This window comes from Pelmatolapia mariae, linkage group LG7 (assembly GCF_036321145.2).
Source record: "Pelmatolapia mariae isolate MD_Pm_ZW linkage group LG7, Pm_UMD_F_2, whole genome shotgun sequence".
Lineage (NCBI taxonomy): Eukaryota > Metazoa > Chordata > Actinopteri > Cichliformes > Cichlidae > Pelmatolapia > Pelmatolapia mariae.
In genome coordinates, this window is record NC_086233.1 from 8,122,836 (window position 1) to 8,136,060 (window position 13,225).

At 39.8% G+C, this 13,225-nt stretch overlaps 1 protein-coding gene across 1 annotated transcript in view; it reads right to left on the reverse strand.

Annotated features, from left to right (window-relative positions):
- Positions 1 to 13,225, reverse strand: part of hydin (HYDIN axonemal central pair apparatus protein) — a 61,926-nt gene that overhangs the window by 12,675 nt on the left and 36,026 nt on the right. Inside the window, 2 exon segments of the mRNA XM_065471465.1 lie at positions 7,454 to 7,638; positions 8,768 to 9,008. Coding sequence (XP_065327537.1) covers positions 7,454 to 7,638; positions 8,768 to 9,008 — 426 coding nt within the window.

Genomic DNA, 13,225 nt, shown 5'->3' on the forward strand with positions numbered 1-13,225 from the left:
AACGACACACACCACATGCATGCTATTGCTATTTATTGTGGATTAACCTGTCAAGGGCAAGAACAAAAGAATTCTGCATCGAATACAGGAAATCATAGCTCTCCTGTATTTCCTAGATTGTTGGCATGCGGGTTAGTGCTGTTGCTTGACAGTAAGAAGGTCCTGGGTTCAAGTCCACAGTCTGGCTAGTTTGCAGTGGTGACAAAGGGCCTCAGGGGTAAGAAGAAATGAACCCTGCAACACTGGATTGCAGGGTGTAAGTGATCTCTTTTAAGAGATCAAAAGGGGGAATTGTGGGATTATAATATTACCTTATGCCATGTTATACCCCTAATTAAAGATGGTGAAAATATTATGTAGTTTTAGTTTGCATTATTCTCCTGAATTAGAAGAAGGTGATAACTATTACATTTGTTAAACTGATTTGCATTACATTAGACTGCTGATTTATTGTGAATGAATGATATTTTTTATGATGCATTATACGGCTGAGTTATAAGAAATACTGTTTTCAGAGAGTCATGATCTTATTTGTCTGATTAGAAGAGAGCAGAATATACCGGAGAGGTTTTCTGCCCCATCTCAGCAGGAGCAGATAAGCAGGGAGCCAAGGTCATAGCTTAGGCGCCGTGTGAGAGAAAGAATGTGAATGTTTAGGCTTTTATGACTAGGTGGGGGCCACTAGAGGCTATAAGAGTTTGAGCAATGCTCCACCATTTTGAGATCTGATGCTGTCTGCGTACAGTGTTCATGTCCCACACTTGTGTACATTAAAAATCATCGTTTGACTCAACCCGGCCGGACCAGTGTTGTTATTTTGGTTTTCCTCTTGTATCCATCTCCAATACTTTTGAACTTGTAACACTTGCCATGGCTGCTGTGTCTGTGTTGTCCTTGCCAAATGCTGAAGATGAGTGAGTATTCAGCCAGATGAGTGTGGTAAAAAGCAAACTTAGAAATCGTATGTCCTTGCAGAGCCTCAACTCCATCCCGTACAGCTGATATGGACTGAAGATGTCTGGTGAGGCTCACTATGAGCACCGGCTGCCTGATAATGTTTTGCAGCTTTTTGGCACATCAGCTACTTACTCATTCAAGTGCTACAGTTGCTGAACCTGGCATGGAGAAACTTGATGAAAATGAGGATGACCCACTCTTTCTGTGAGCCAGCACAGCCAATATTTGTGCAGGGATGTCTGGAAAACAAACAAACAAACAAACAAACAATCAATGAGCCTGAATTAGGACCAGACTAGTTCCCATTAGTTTTTCACATTGCCACTGTTTATTCTACTGACTGTTTTTGGTCCATTTAGATTGCTAATGTAGTTTGTTAACAACGTTATGGTTAAAAATGTTCTTCTTTTACCGTTTCTCTTGTGTGATTTAAAATTACTTAGACATAAAAAAAGAAAAAAAACTTAAAAAGACAAAAAGTAAAATAAAATAAAATAACTCTGCCAGAGGGCCTTTTTCGGGTCACTTTTGCCGGTCCCAAGCCCGGATAAGGGAGGAGGGTTAGCATTATGACATTAAAAAAAGAAAATTGTTATAAAATTTTTACTTGTAGTTCTACATTTATTCTAAATGCATTTTTACTCACTTTATGTCTCTTCCACGATGTTATTTCTCTCTCTCCTACAGCTTCGGTTACAATTACACATGCATGAAGCAAATTAGGCCATGACGTCATTTAGCGACTTCTAGCTACTTTTAGGACAGCCAATAAGGAATTTCCTTACTGAGGAGTTGGCAACACTGAAAGTAACGAGCCTGTTTTGAAAATGTAACGAGTAGTAAGTGCAGACATTTGTGTTAAAATGTAGGGAGTAAAAGTTAAAAGTTGTCAGCAAAATAAATACTCAAGTAAAGTGCAGAAAGCTGAAAATTGTTACTGAGATTTTATCCTGCAGGCCAGGCTGGGACAATAACCAACCTATCATTAGCCGTGTTAACAAATCCAGACGTTTGTACGACACTTTATTAGCGACATTTAAAGCCAGGCAGCATTCAAAGCCTGTCTGTATTTGTTCACCTTGGAGTGCTTATGAATATATTATCGCTATTAATTCTCCATAATGAATGAATGAATTAATAAATGAATTAATTCTCCACATTCTCCATTGATAAATGAGCCATATGACAGCTAACACTTATTTAAACAAGAGTTTTCTTCGAACAAGGAACACCGCGTGACGTCACACACGCCACAGGCTTTAATCTATGAGCAGTCCTTTTATGGTCTTTAAAGTGGGCGTGGCCAAAGTCCATAAATAGACCTTAAGCACTAGTACAGTTTAGTTCAGAGAGCATTAATACATCAGAACAGCGAGTGTAATTTAAGCGCATTCAGTTTGCAAGGAGCACACATGTTTACCGTAACTCCAACCACCCATCAATTGAATTCCTCTTCCCCAGTTGAGAGTGTGAAAAGTACAGACACAAACGTCAGCATGACTTCCCCACTCACTTACACCTCAGACATGGTGAAATTTTGTAACACGTTTATGAGATTAACTTGGGATACCACGGAAAGTGCAGATCTGGCCTGCACACAGACTGAGGTCTGTCTTGAGTCCGTGGGCACAGACTTCCCTGAGAAAACAGCTGATTCAGGAGCAAAGGACAGCATCCTGAATGAAAGCTCTGTAGGTGACCAAGGGGATGAGGAAAACCCTAACCCAATGCAGAGTTTGGAAAGTATAGATACAAACTTTGACATGACTTCACCACTCACTTACACCTCAGACATGGTGAAATTTTGTAACACGTTTATGAGATTAACTTGGGATACCACGGAAAGTGCAGATCTGGCCTGCACACAGACTGAGGTCTGTCTTGAGTCCGTGGGCGCAGACTTCCCAGAAAAAACAGATGATACAGGAGCAACGGACAACATCCTAAATGAAAGCTCTGTAGACGACCACAGTGATGATGAAAAAATAGAGACTCCAGGACTGGAGGCTCAACCAGACATAGAATGCATGTCTTTAGACACCTCAAGCCTCTGGGATGAAATAGAAAGTGAAGAACTGGAAGATGAGGCAACCCCCATATTCTCGGGATTCCTCCCTGATATTGAGTGTTTAAGTTTTTCTGAGATCAGTCCGCTACCTGAGTCTCTGAGTGGGGAAAAGCTGTGTGTCAACAACGTTATTCAGTTAGTGATTTCGAAGGCCACAGACAAAGTCTCCTCTGAATACAAGATCTTCACACAGCGCCTCACTCCTCACTGCATCAGTGATCGGCTACTTGAGAAAATCTGGCCTGAAATTAATGAGAAACATCTGGATCTATCTCCAAAAAGCCTGAAAAATGTCGACAAGGCCATTTTAAAGGACCTTTGCAAAATACATAAGTGCAAGGAAAAAGATTTGATTTTTAGCCTGAGGGAACAGCTCGATAGTATTACTGTCCCAGTCTTCACCAGACACCTGTTAGCATTGCCGAAAAGAGTACTCAGTCTATCTAAAAACAGGGACGAGTACAGGGAAGTTGTGGAAAACTTCACTAAAGATCTGGTAATACACGCTATGGGTGAACTAAACGAGACGACGAGCTGGTATTCGGCAACATTTGACTTCATTATACAGAGGTTGAGCCAAAAGATCTGGAACCAAATTTTGTCCAGCAATTTTGAAATCTCCCTCGAGAACATTGAAGAACTCAGCTTGACGGTATATGATGAGCTCCACAAAAAGTGGCTGCATCCTGGACAGCTCATGAATACAAGCAACCCATTGATTGATGAAGTGATTTTCCAAACCTTCAAAAAACACGCCATAGTGAAGAGACAAAGTATCATCTCTTGGGCTTCTGCTTGTGATTTTGTGGCAAAACTCTTAAACTAGGCTAAAATATTCAATTAAATTGGGCAATCTAAATTTAGTTTCAAAAACCAAGAGTGGTTAAAAATGACCACTCTTTTTCTCCTGTCTCCCTTCCCTCATTCCCAACTGGTCGCGGCAGATGGCCACCCCATCCCTGAGCCTGGTTCTGCTGGAGGTTTCCCCCAGTTAAAAGGGGGTTTTTCCTTCCCACTGTCGTCAAAGTGCTTGCTCATTGGGGGTTGGATTTTCTGCGCATTATTGCAAGGTCATGACCTTACAATAAAAAGCACTGTGAGGGAAGTGACAGGGTTTGAAACTGTTTCTTAACTTAAAATGTCCAATTACAACAGGACATTTTAAGTTAAGAAACAGTGCCACACCATGAAAACAGAAAATAAAATTAAAAATTAAATAAAAATACATTTGTGTTTCATTTCATTTGCTGTGAATTTGCTGAGAATGCAATATCAGATTAGCATTGTGTGTCTCAATATAATGTATCATACAATCATCCTGCAGACTAATTTGAAGTGGATGTCATAGTAATGTTATGCTGCATGTGTGTACAAAATTTAGCAAAGTATAATCAATGTTTCAGGTTAGGTGGTTAATTAATCTTATTTACTACAAAACAAAGATGCTAAAACCACCACTTTATTGAGAATATAAATACACTAAAACAGGACTAAAAAGTTTTTAGAAAAAGTCATTTTAGAAGTTAAAGTCAAAAGATAAAGAAATATTTTGAGATAATGTAACAGTCAATGGGCAATGTGTATGTTTGCAGTTATCGGGGGAGCCTTAGAGTCATCTTCACTGCTTCTGTCCTCACAGTTGTTTGTTGTAGCAGGTGGAAAAGTAGATGAGGTGTCGCAGGCCCTAATTCGGAAGTTAGAATAGAATAGAAAAGAATAGAATAGAATAGAAAAGATTAGAACAGAATAAACCTTTATTATCCCACGGATGAGAAATTTCGGTGTTACAGAGCTCTTACAGCAAGGGAAAATAAAAATATAAAAGGAAGACACAAGGTGGTCCTATATACATGAGCATCCGAGTTTGTATATACAGGTATATACAGGTAACAATGTACAGAATATGTATAGAAAAATTTTTAAAATTGTACGGAGATACGTATAAAATGTACAGGGATATGTATCAAATCTACAGAGCTATGTATGAAATGTACAGTAAACGAACAAGCTGGTGAGTAAGATGATCAAAAGAATGTTAAGCTGCATTATAGAGTCTGACAGCTGCTGGTAAGAATGACCTGCGGTAGCGCTCCTTCCTACACAGTGATTGTAAAAATCTACTGCTGAACTGCTCAGTGCTGGTACAGTCTCATGCAGGGGGTGGGAGGTGTTGTCCATGATGGATGTTAGCTTAGACAACATCTTCTCCTCCTCTCCTCCTTTAAAATGACTTTAAACTGAATTAAATGCATTTCAATGCATTTGTTTAAAAGCAGGCTGAATGTGTTCTGACTAGAGATGGACCGATCCGATATTACGTATCGGTATCGGTCCGATACTGACGTAAATTACTGAATCGGATATCGGAGAGAAATAAAAAATGTAATCCGATCCATTAAATATCAAAAAAGCACCTCACAAAACTTGCGACACGGCGTAACTCGGCTCATAACCGTAGCACGTTGGAGCAGTATGCATCACGTGATAGAGCGGATGAGCAAACCAGCATTTCATCTCTGAGGAAGTTATCCCAGAGAGAAGTAAAGCAAGTGTGTAAGTTCATCTCTGAATGTTTGTAAAGCATTCCCACGTTAAGCTTAACAACCAATATATGGAGCGACTGCCTCTTCTCTCTCCCTCCCTCGCCTGCCGCTACTTCATGAAACTGCTGAAATGAAATGATCAGCCAGTCCGTCTCTCTTCTTTGTTTTTGGCCCACTTTGCACCAGAAAGAGGAAACCAGCGGCTGAACAACAGCAGCACGTTTAACCTTGATAAGCTGTTGTTAGAATTTATTTAATATTACTTTCTAGACCAGGATCCTTTTCTACGTAGCTGACGGCTGGTAACTGTGCAGGGGCGGATCTAGCAAAGTTTAGCCAGGGGGGCCGATAGGGCATTAACAGGGAAAAGGGGGCACAAAGACATACTTATCTTTCTTATTCTCATTTAAAATGTCTAGCTTTTAATAAATAATTATCCGAATCTTACACCCAAAGTTTTAATCTGATGTAAAATGTGTAGAAGTCCATTACTGTATATAGTAACTGTTAAGTCTAATATACCTTAATAAGCTATAGTACTTTTTCCTTTAGGAAGGTATCATCTGTGCAGTCTGCAATTCTGTTGAAGAAAGATGTTGAATCTATTTAGTTATTCTTGAAAAATAATTTAATTCTGTGCATTTTTTTCATACTGCATCAAATAAAAGTTGATTACGTCGATTAAGCATCATGAGGTGGAGGGTGGGGGATGGTTCCCTATTTTTTTTTGCTGGGAGTTTGCAACCCTATTTGTTAGTTTGCTTAATATTTCTGCTAAGTACTCTTTAAAATACCAGAATAGGGAGGATGGAATAGGTTTAAGTTTATTAGATTGATCAGTGTTGCTGAACTATGAAATATTTTGGGTGCAGTGTATTTTTTACATACAGGTATAACAGAATGGCTTTAGTGTTGTTATTTATTTAAACTTGAGTATGAACTTATACAAAATGCAGCAATATATTAAAAACAGTTTTATTGATTAAAAAACACACTGTATCGGATTCATATCGGTATCGGCAGATATCCAAATTTATGATATCGGTATCGGACATAAAAAAGTGGTATCGTGCCATCTCTAGTTCTGACTACAGTTCATGTTGAAATTTAACCTAACGGCTAGTTTGTCTGCATTTACATTTTAAATGCTATTTCACCTGCTGGGCCCACGTCCTTATTTTAGGTTTGGCAGCGTTTTAGTAGGTAAATGTGAATGCTTAGACATGAATTGAGCTGCGGTTTGGGGAAGGCCTCGAAGGGGACTGGCAACGGCTCCCGGGCCTGGCAGATCCCCATGTACTAAATAGGAGTGAAGAAGTTAAAGAAATGAGAACAAGGAGGAAGGGAGGGTGGGGCACGTAAATGAGAATGAACAGTTTGCAGAACTGGGGGGAACCTATATAGATGACAACCGGAAGGAGCATGCTCCTGAAATTCCGATACATAATCTCCAATTTTGTATAGAAATGTAGAAGAGTGACTTTACTTACAAAAAAGATGCTAAAACCACCACTTTATTGAGAATATAAATACACTAAAAGAGGACTAAAGAAGTTTTTAAAAATTTCTTTTTTTCTTTTTAAGTACATTTATAGTCTTTTCCTGCTTTTTGTTGTATCAGGTGGAAAAGTAGATGAGGTGTTGAAGGCCCTGATTCTGAAGTTTCTCCAATGACTGGACCTGGTAGCAGGTAGATAAATCTAAAATCTAAAATCTTTTGCTGTGGAAATATTTATTTATTTAAGGATGGGAATCCCCTTGAAATTTACACCTTTCTCTTTAAGCACATTTATAATCACTTTCTGCCAACCCCAGTGTCTTCTTAAACTGTAAACCAGTTAAATCTGTTAAAGACATTCTTATTAATTTGTCCATCACAACCTACTTCTCTAACTTCCAGCTTACCAGCATTCTTCTGAGCATACTCCACAGCAGCAGAGTCAAATAGTTGTCTGGCAGTCAGGCTAACTGGTGAAGTGCCATTTAGCAGCACATCTGCAGCCACAGCATCAACACTAAGGCACACTGCTCCATACTGACGTGTCAAAGCAGCTGATGTGCTGCTCTTATCTAAGAAAAAAGAGAAAAACACCCTTTATACCATGCTAAATATGGCAACTGATTACTTTTTTTTACACTCTGTCTTCATTTAACTATTTAAATTAGGAGGAATCTGCATTTTTTTAACCTTTCACTGGGGCTCCATATATAATCAGAGCAATGCTTCTGCAGCTACATGCAGCTAGACCATCAGGTGGCACATCAACACCCATGTGGCGGACAACTGCTCTGGAGATGGGAGTCAACTCTAACTGTCCTAGACTCTCACTGTTTCCCTCTCTGGTCAGTTCTCAAACAACTGAATTCAAATTTCATTGTTGCTTTTACAAAAAAAAAGTCTGCAAAGATAATTTATTCAGAGTTAAAAGCTTAAGATAAATAAGAGCTTTTTAGGTTTTTGAAAACATTTTAATAGCTGTAGGTGTAATGTATAGGTGTAGACTGCATTGTAGGTGGCTAATAGTTGGACTCAGAACCACATCCAAGGTAACATTTCCATTATGGGTTAAATACCAGATTTACACATCAGCATTTAGATCCAAAGGTCAAACAGGTTTAAGTTAAATGGTAAATGTTATCGTTATCGTGACCTGGATGGATGAGAACTTACATAGATGTAAAAGGTTGTACTTATGCATCAAATGCAGGATCTGCATGAAATGAGAAATACTTTATTTGATTAATAATCAAGTAAAATGAACATATACAGGAAAACTGAATGCAGAAAACAAGATGAGATGCATTTAAAAAAAACAACATTATATGACTATGTAATGTAATTTACAATCCAACTGTAACTGGTAACACTGAGTTAAATGCTAGAAGTCCTGACAAACTGTAAAGGGATATTAGTAAACACTGCAACGTCATGTATTCTAATTAAAGACACTGCAGCATAACAATAAATAATTCAATTTGGAAAAGCCGTGAGGGATTAACTGATTGACCGAAGAAAACAATGCCTGTCTCCCTCCCTCTCTTTTTAACCAAGCAGTAATTTATCAATAAAAGGACACCACATACTCATTACAAATATATGTATTTGATATTACTACCTCACTTGGGGCCATGCCTTTTAAAAATATACCATACATTGTAAGGTAAACTTGCAACACTATTTCTGGAACTGAAGACTTGCCACTTCTTCCTGGTGGTACTGTGTGTGTGAACTCCAGGGAGTAAAACTCAGTGGGGAAAGAACAGGGGTTTCTGGCTGTAACCTCAGCTTCAACCTCAGTGCTGGCAGGGAGGCAAGCTCTGAGCTCCAGCACCGATGGCCAGAACTCGAGATGTGGAGCCTCACCCTGAACCTCACCTGTGATGAACACATGCTGGGTGCGGTCAGCCACACACACCACTACCTGTCTTTTGTAAGCACACTGAAAGAGATGCACAGGAAGGTCAGCATTCCCATCTTTATTTTGCTATATACCACCCACATGTTACTACTCACAGTACTCTACTTTTCCCTGATATTAAAAGAACTTATTTCCACAATGCTGCATTCGATTATAATGCCGTGCACATATTTTATTGTTCACTTATACTTCCCTATTTTTCTTACCGTGTGGAATGTGGATTAAGTTTTTATTTTATCCATAAATGAGCTAAAGTCATACCTTTTTAAAAGCCTGAAACTTCTGAGCTATGCTCCAGTTGGCAAGGCAGACTCATGGTTCAGTAGCTGTATTGTTCTCATCTGATGGGTTACAAAAGGAATCTTACCTTTTGCACCAACACTCATGATAGCTTATGACAGCAGATTAGTACAAGCCACATCTGGCTGTCAATTAAAGAGATTTTCTCAAGTATCAAATGTACAGGTCTGATAAGAAGTACATAGAAAAAATAAGAGGTACATAGAAGTACATAGAAAAATCAAGTATTCACTTGATTTTACAGTTAACAACAAGATAGCACCACGGTGACCCAGTATACTCAATTCAATTTTTCAGTTCAATTCAATGCAATTCAATTTTATTTATACAGCATCAAATCCCAACAACAGTTGCCTAAAGGCACTTTATATTGTAAGGTAGACCTTACAATAATACATACATAGAAAAAAATGTTGGGGACAGTGGGAAGGAAAACCTCCCTTTTAACAGGGAGAAACCTCTAGCAGAAGCTAGAGCATATTATACCATTGCCCTTTTTTATCGCCCTTTGTACTCTATCTGACACATGCCACATTGCAGTGTCAAACTGAACTGTATCGCTGGAAACAGTGACATCTGGCATGGTTACCATGGCACACAGTCATATCTGTACCATTGGGCCATTTGCGACCTGTATTGGCAAAGATGAGGTTAATAACACAGACCCAAAACACAAGACACAATAAATGTATTTCTAGTTGTATACAAGCATGTCTATTCTTGTGGATACCTGGATTGGGAGGACAATCAGCTTGGCTCCTTGAGGGTCTAACTAAACTGTGAAAGTCTGTGTCTCACCACAAGGCAGATTCTTCACGCTTTTAAAATTGGTTGTGAAACCTGTGATGAACCAGTAAGAGTCATAAATCATTTGATATCAGAAATCCAGTTTTGTTTGCTTTCATCAGCTCTAATAATTTTACAGCTGTTGAATGGTGGAAATGCCAACAAATTATTTAAGCTTTGTTTCATCTGTAAACTTGACTACTATTGGTTTGTTTTTCTTTGACAAAATACATTAACACTTCTAATTGTAATATCTAAACATTTTTATTTTTATTTTTTGAAAGTCTAATGCAATACTTTCTATTTCCACACAGGGCTGCCTACTTTCCGTTTTTTGTGTATTTTTCTATACATTTGGCTGTATAGATTCATTTAATTATTAGTTATAATTAATCTCTGGCTCTCTTCCACAGTGTGTCTTTTGTCCTGTCTCCCTCCCCTCCCCAGGATCATGTCAGTTGTCTGTCCATCCCTGAGCCTGGTTCTGCCAGAGGTTTCTTCCTGTTAAAAGGGAGTTTTTCTTTCCTACTATCGCCAAGTGCTTGCTCACAGGGGGTTGTCTGATTGGGTCTTTACCTTACAATATAAAGCGCCTTGAAGTGACCGTTGTTGTCATTTGACGCTATGTAAATAAAACTGGATTTATCTGAATTCCATAGGACAAAACACTTCTAATATATAAATCAGATCATGTGGAAAATATCAAAGTATTAAAAAACAGACGGAGCCTCCACCCCGGGGAAAAGGGTTACATCTCTTGGGTCTAGGTGCCGTTTTCCCCTCTGGGGGCGAGGGTACCTGGACCCGGGGTATAGAGTATGTTTGGGGAGTGCGATTGTGTGTACATGTCCATTTATGTCTATCCTTACGTTGGGTGAGTGCTGAGTGTTTGTATATGTGCGCATGAGGGTGGGAATGCATGTTTGTGTCTGTGTGTGCCTGTTTGTCTGTGTCTATATGTCAGGTTGGGTCTTAGATTCCACCTCTCTGTGAACACCCAGGCCCTCCAAAGTATGGAGGCCTATCTCCCCTCACTCCCTGCCGGTGACTGATGCCCTCAGGGGTCGGTGCGTTGGTGGTTCTTGGTGTCCAGGGCTGGGCGCTCAGGTATGTACCAGCTCACTCCCGGTGGCTACTTGGCGGGGCCTGGCGCCTGTTGCTTGGTCAGGCCTCTTCCGGGGCGCGGGGGGCCCTTGGGCCTGCGGCTCGGTTCACTCTGGGACAGCTGGCTGCCGGCAGGGCCGGCGGGCACGCCAGTGCAGCCCCCTCTGGCTTCTGCTCTGTGGCTACTGGGTGACCCCTCATCTGGAGATCTCCTCAGCTCTTCCCAGGAGGGTGGCATGGATGCCCCTCCGGTGGTCCTCCTTGGGCTCTCGCACTCTGGGGCCTCTGGATGTCTGGAGCCTGGATCTCCTCCATGCCTGCTTCATGCCCTGGGGGACGGGGCTATGACCCTCTACACCCTCTAGCAGACCGTTACATGGGGAAACCTTCTGAATACAAGCGCGCTGATCCACACAGGTGTGCACACGGGTGTTCACTGTTCATAGACATAAACTACACCTTTCTTGGCTGCTACTTCAAAGCACATTGTGCGCTGTTGGTCCTGCGTGCTGCACAACAACATTCAATATTTAGTATTTACTGCTGTTTACATTTAGCTAGATTAATGTGATGGTGTTGTGTTTAGTATGTTGCTTTGTTTTTTTTGCTTGTTTTCTCTTCTTTTTCTCTCAAGTGCCCTTTCTCACTGTCCCTTTTCCCTTCTGTTTTTCTTTTCCTTCATCTTTCTTTCTCCCTTTCCTATCCCCCAGTCATGTCTGTCCCGTCTGTAACAACTGAAAATAAAATAAAATAAATAATAACAACAAAGGTCGATCAAATGGACCAAAACGGCAAGGCCGTGATGATCCATTTGTCAAAGTAAATCCATTGGGTATCCTTGTTGGTCTTCAGACAACAATTCTGACGGCTAAAGAACCAAATGGGACAGGCAAAAAAAAAAACCAGAAGGAGACAGACAGAGGACTGAAAATGTCACGGGACAAAAGTAGATATGGTGTTGCCTGTGCTCTCAAGATGTTTGCAAATGACATTGAAAGACACAGATATTGATCCTTCACTGGTAATTTTTACAGTTTGACTGATAACTTTGCTAGGAATGACAAAAACAAAATCTAAAAAATACTCTGGGAGCTGAAACCTGTGGAGAGTGAAGAATAAAACGTTAGACACAAACATGCTTACAATTACAGGATGTTGTCTGAGTGTTTGAGTTTTTTAGTTTTGAAAGAGTTTCTCTTTTTAGTTAAAGACAGCTTTCTGTTTTGTAAAGAAACTGAGTATCTTGCATATCATTTGTATTCTGCACTTGTACACTGTGAACACAAGATAATGACATATTATCAACAATGCACAAAGTGAAAATAAACAAATAGCCACACCATGTACCCACAAATTTGCACAAACACCAAGTAATAAAATCTGCTATGCAACCAAATATCATTCAGTAATAAGGACTGTTTGAATTCCACAGCACAGTTGGACACAGTTCTCATTTCAGTCCAGCGAGTGGACCATCTGTTCCACTAAACTGCATGTGTGTGGTTGTAAGTACATACTTGAATAGCCTGTGCCACTTTCTGAAGGATCCTTGTGGTTCTCCGGCCTGCAGCAAGCTAGCAGCCACAGCAAGAGCATTTTCTTTGATGAGCAACCTATCGATCTCCATGTGAAGCAGCTCTTCATGCCAGTCACGTAGTCAAAAGACAGAAAAGTATTTAAAAGTTGGCAAAACTGGTCAGCATAAATACCTCCAAATACATTTTATTACTGTCATCGTCCTAGGTTTCTGAGTTTAGGACTTTACCTCAAAACTCTACATTGTTTATTTTTTTTCTATTCTTTTTTTTCTGATCTGTGAGCGTCTTTTTTCCATTACTTTTGGAGTATAATTATTTATAGTAATTTGCATCTTGAATTCAGTTAGTGCTCTCTTTCTCTTTTCAGTCCACACATTATGCTATCAGTCCAGTCTTCCCAGTGTTTCCATATTGTCAATTCCTTAAATGAGATCTTCTTTGTTTTCTGTTCTGTGTTTTCTGTTGGATTTACGGTCTCTGGTATCGGTTTTATACTGGACCACATAAAGC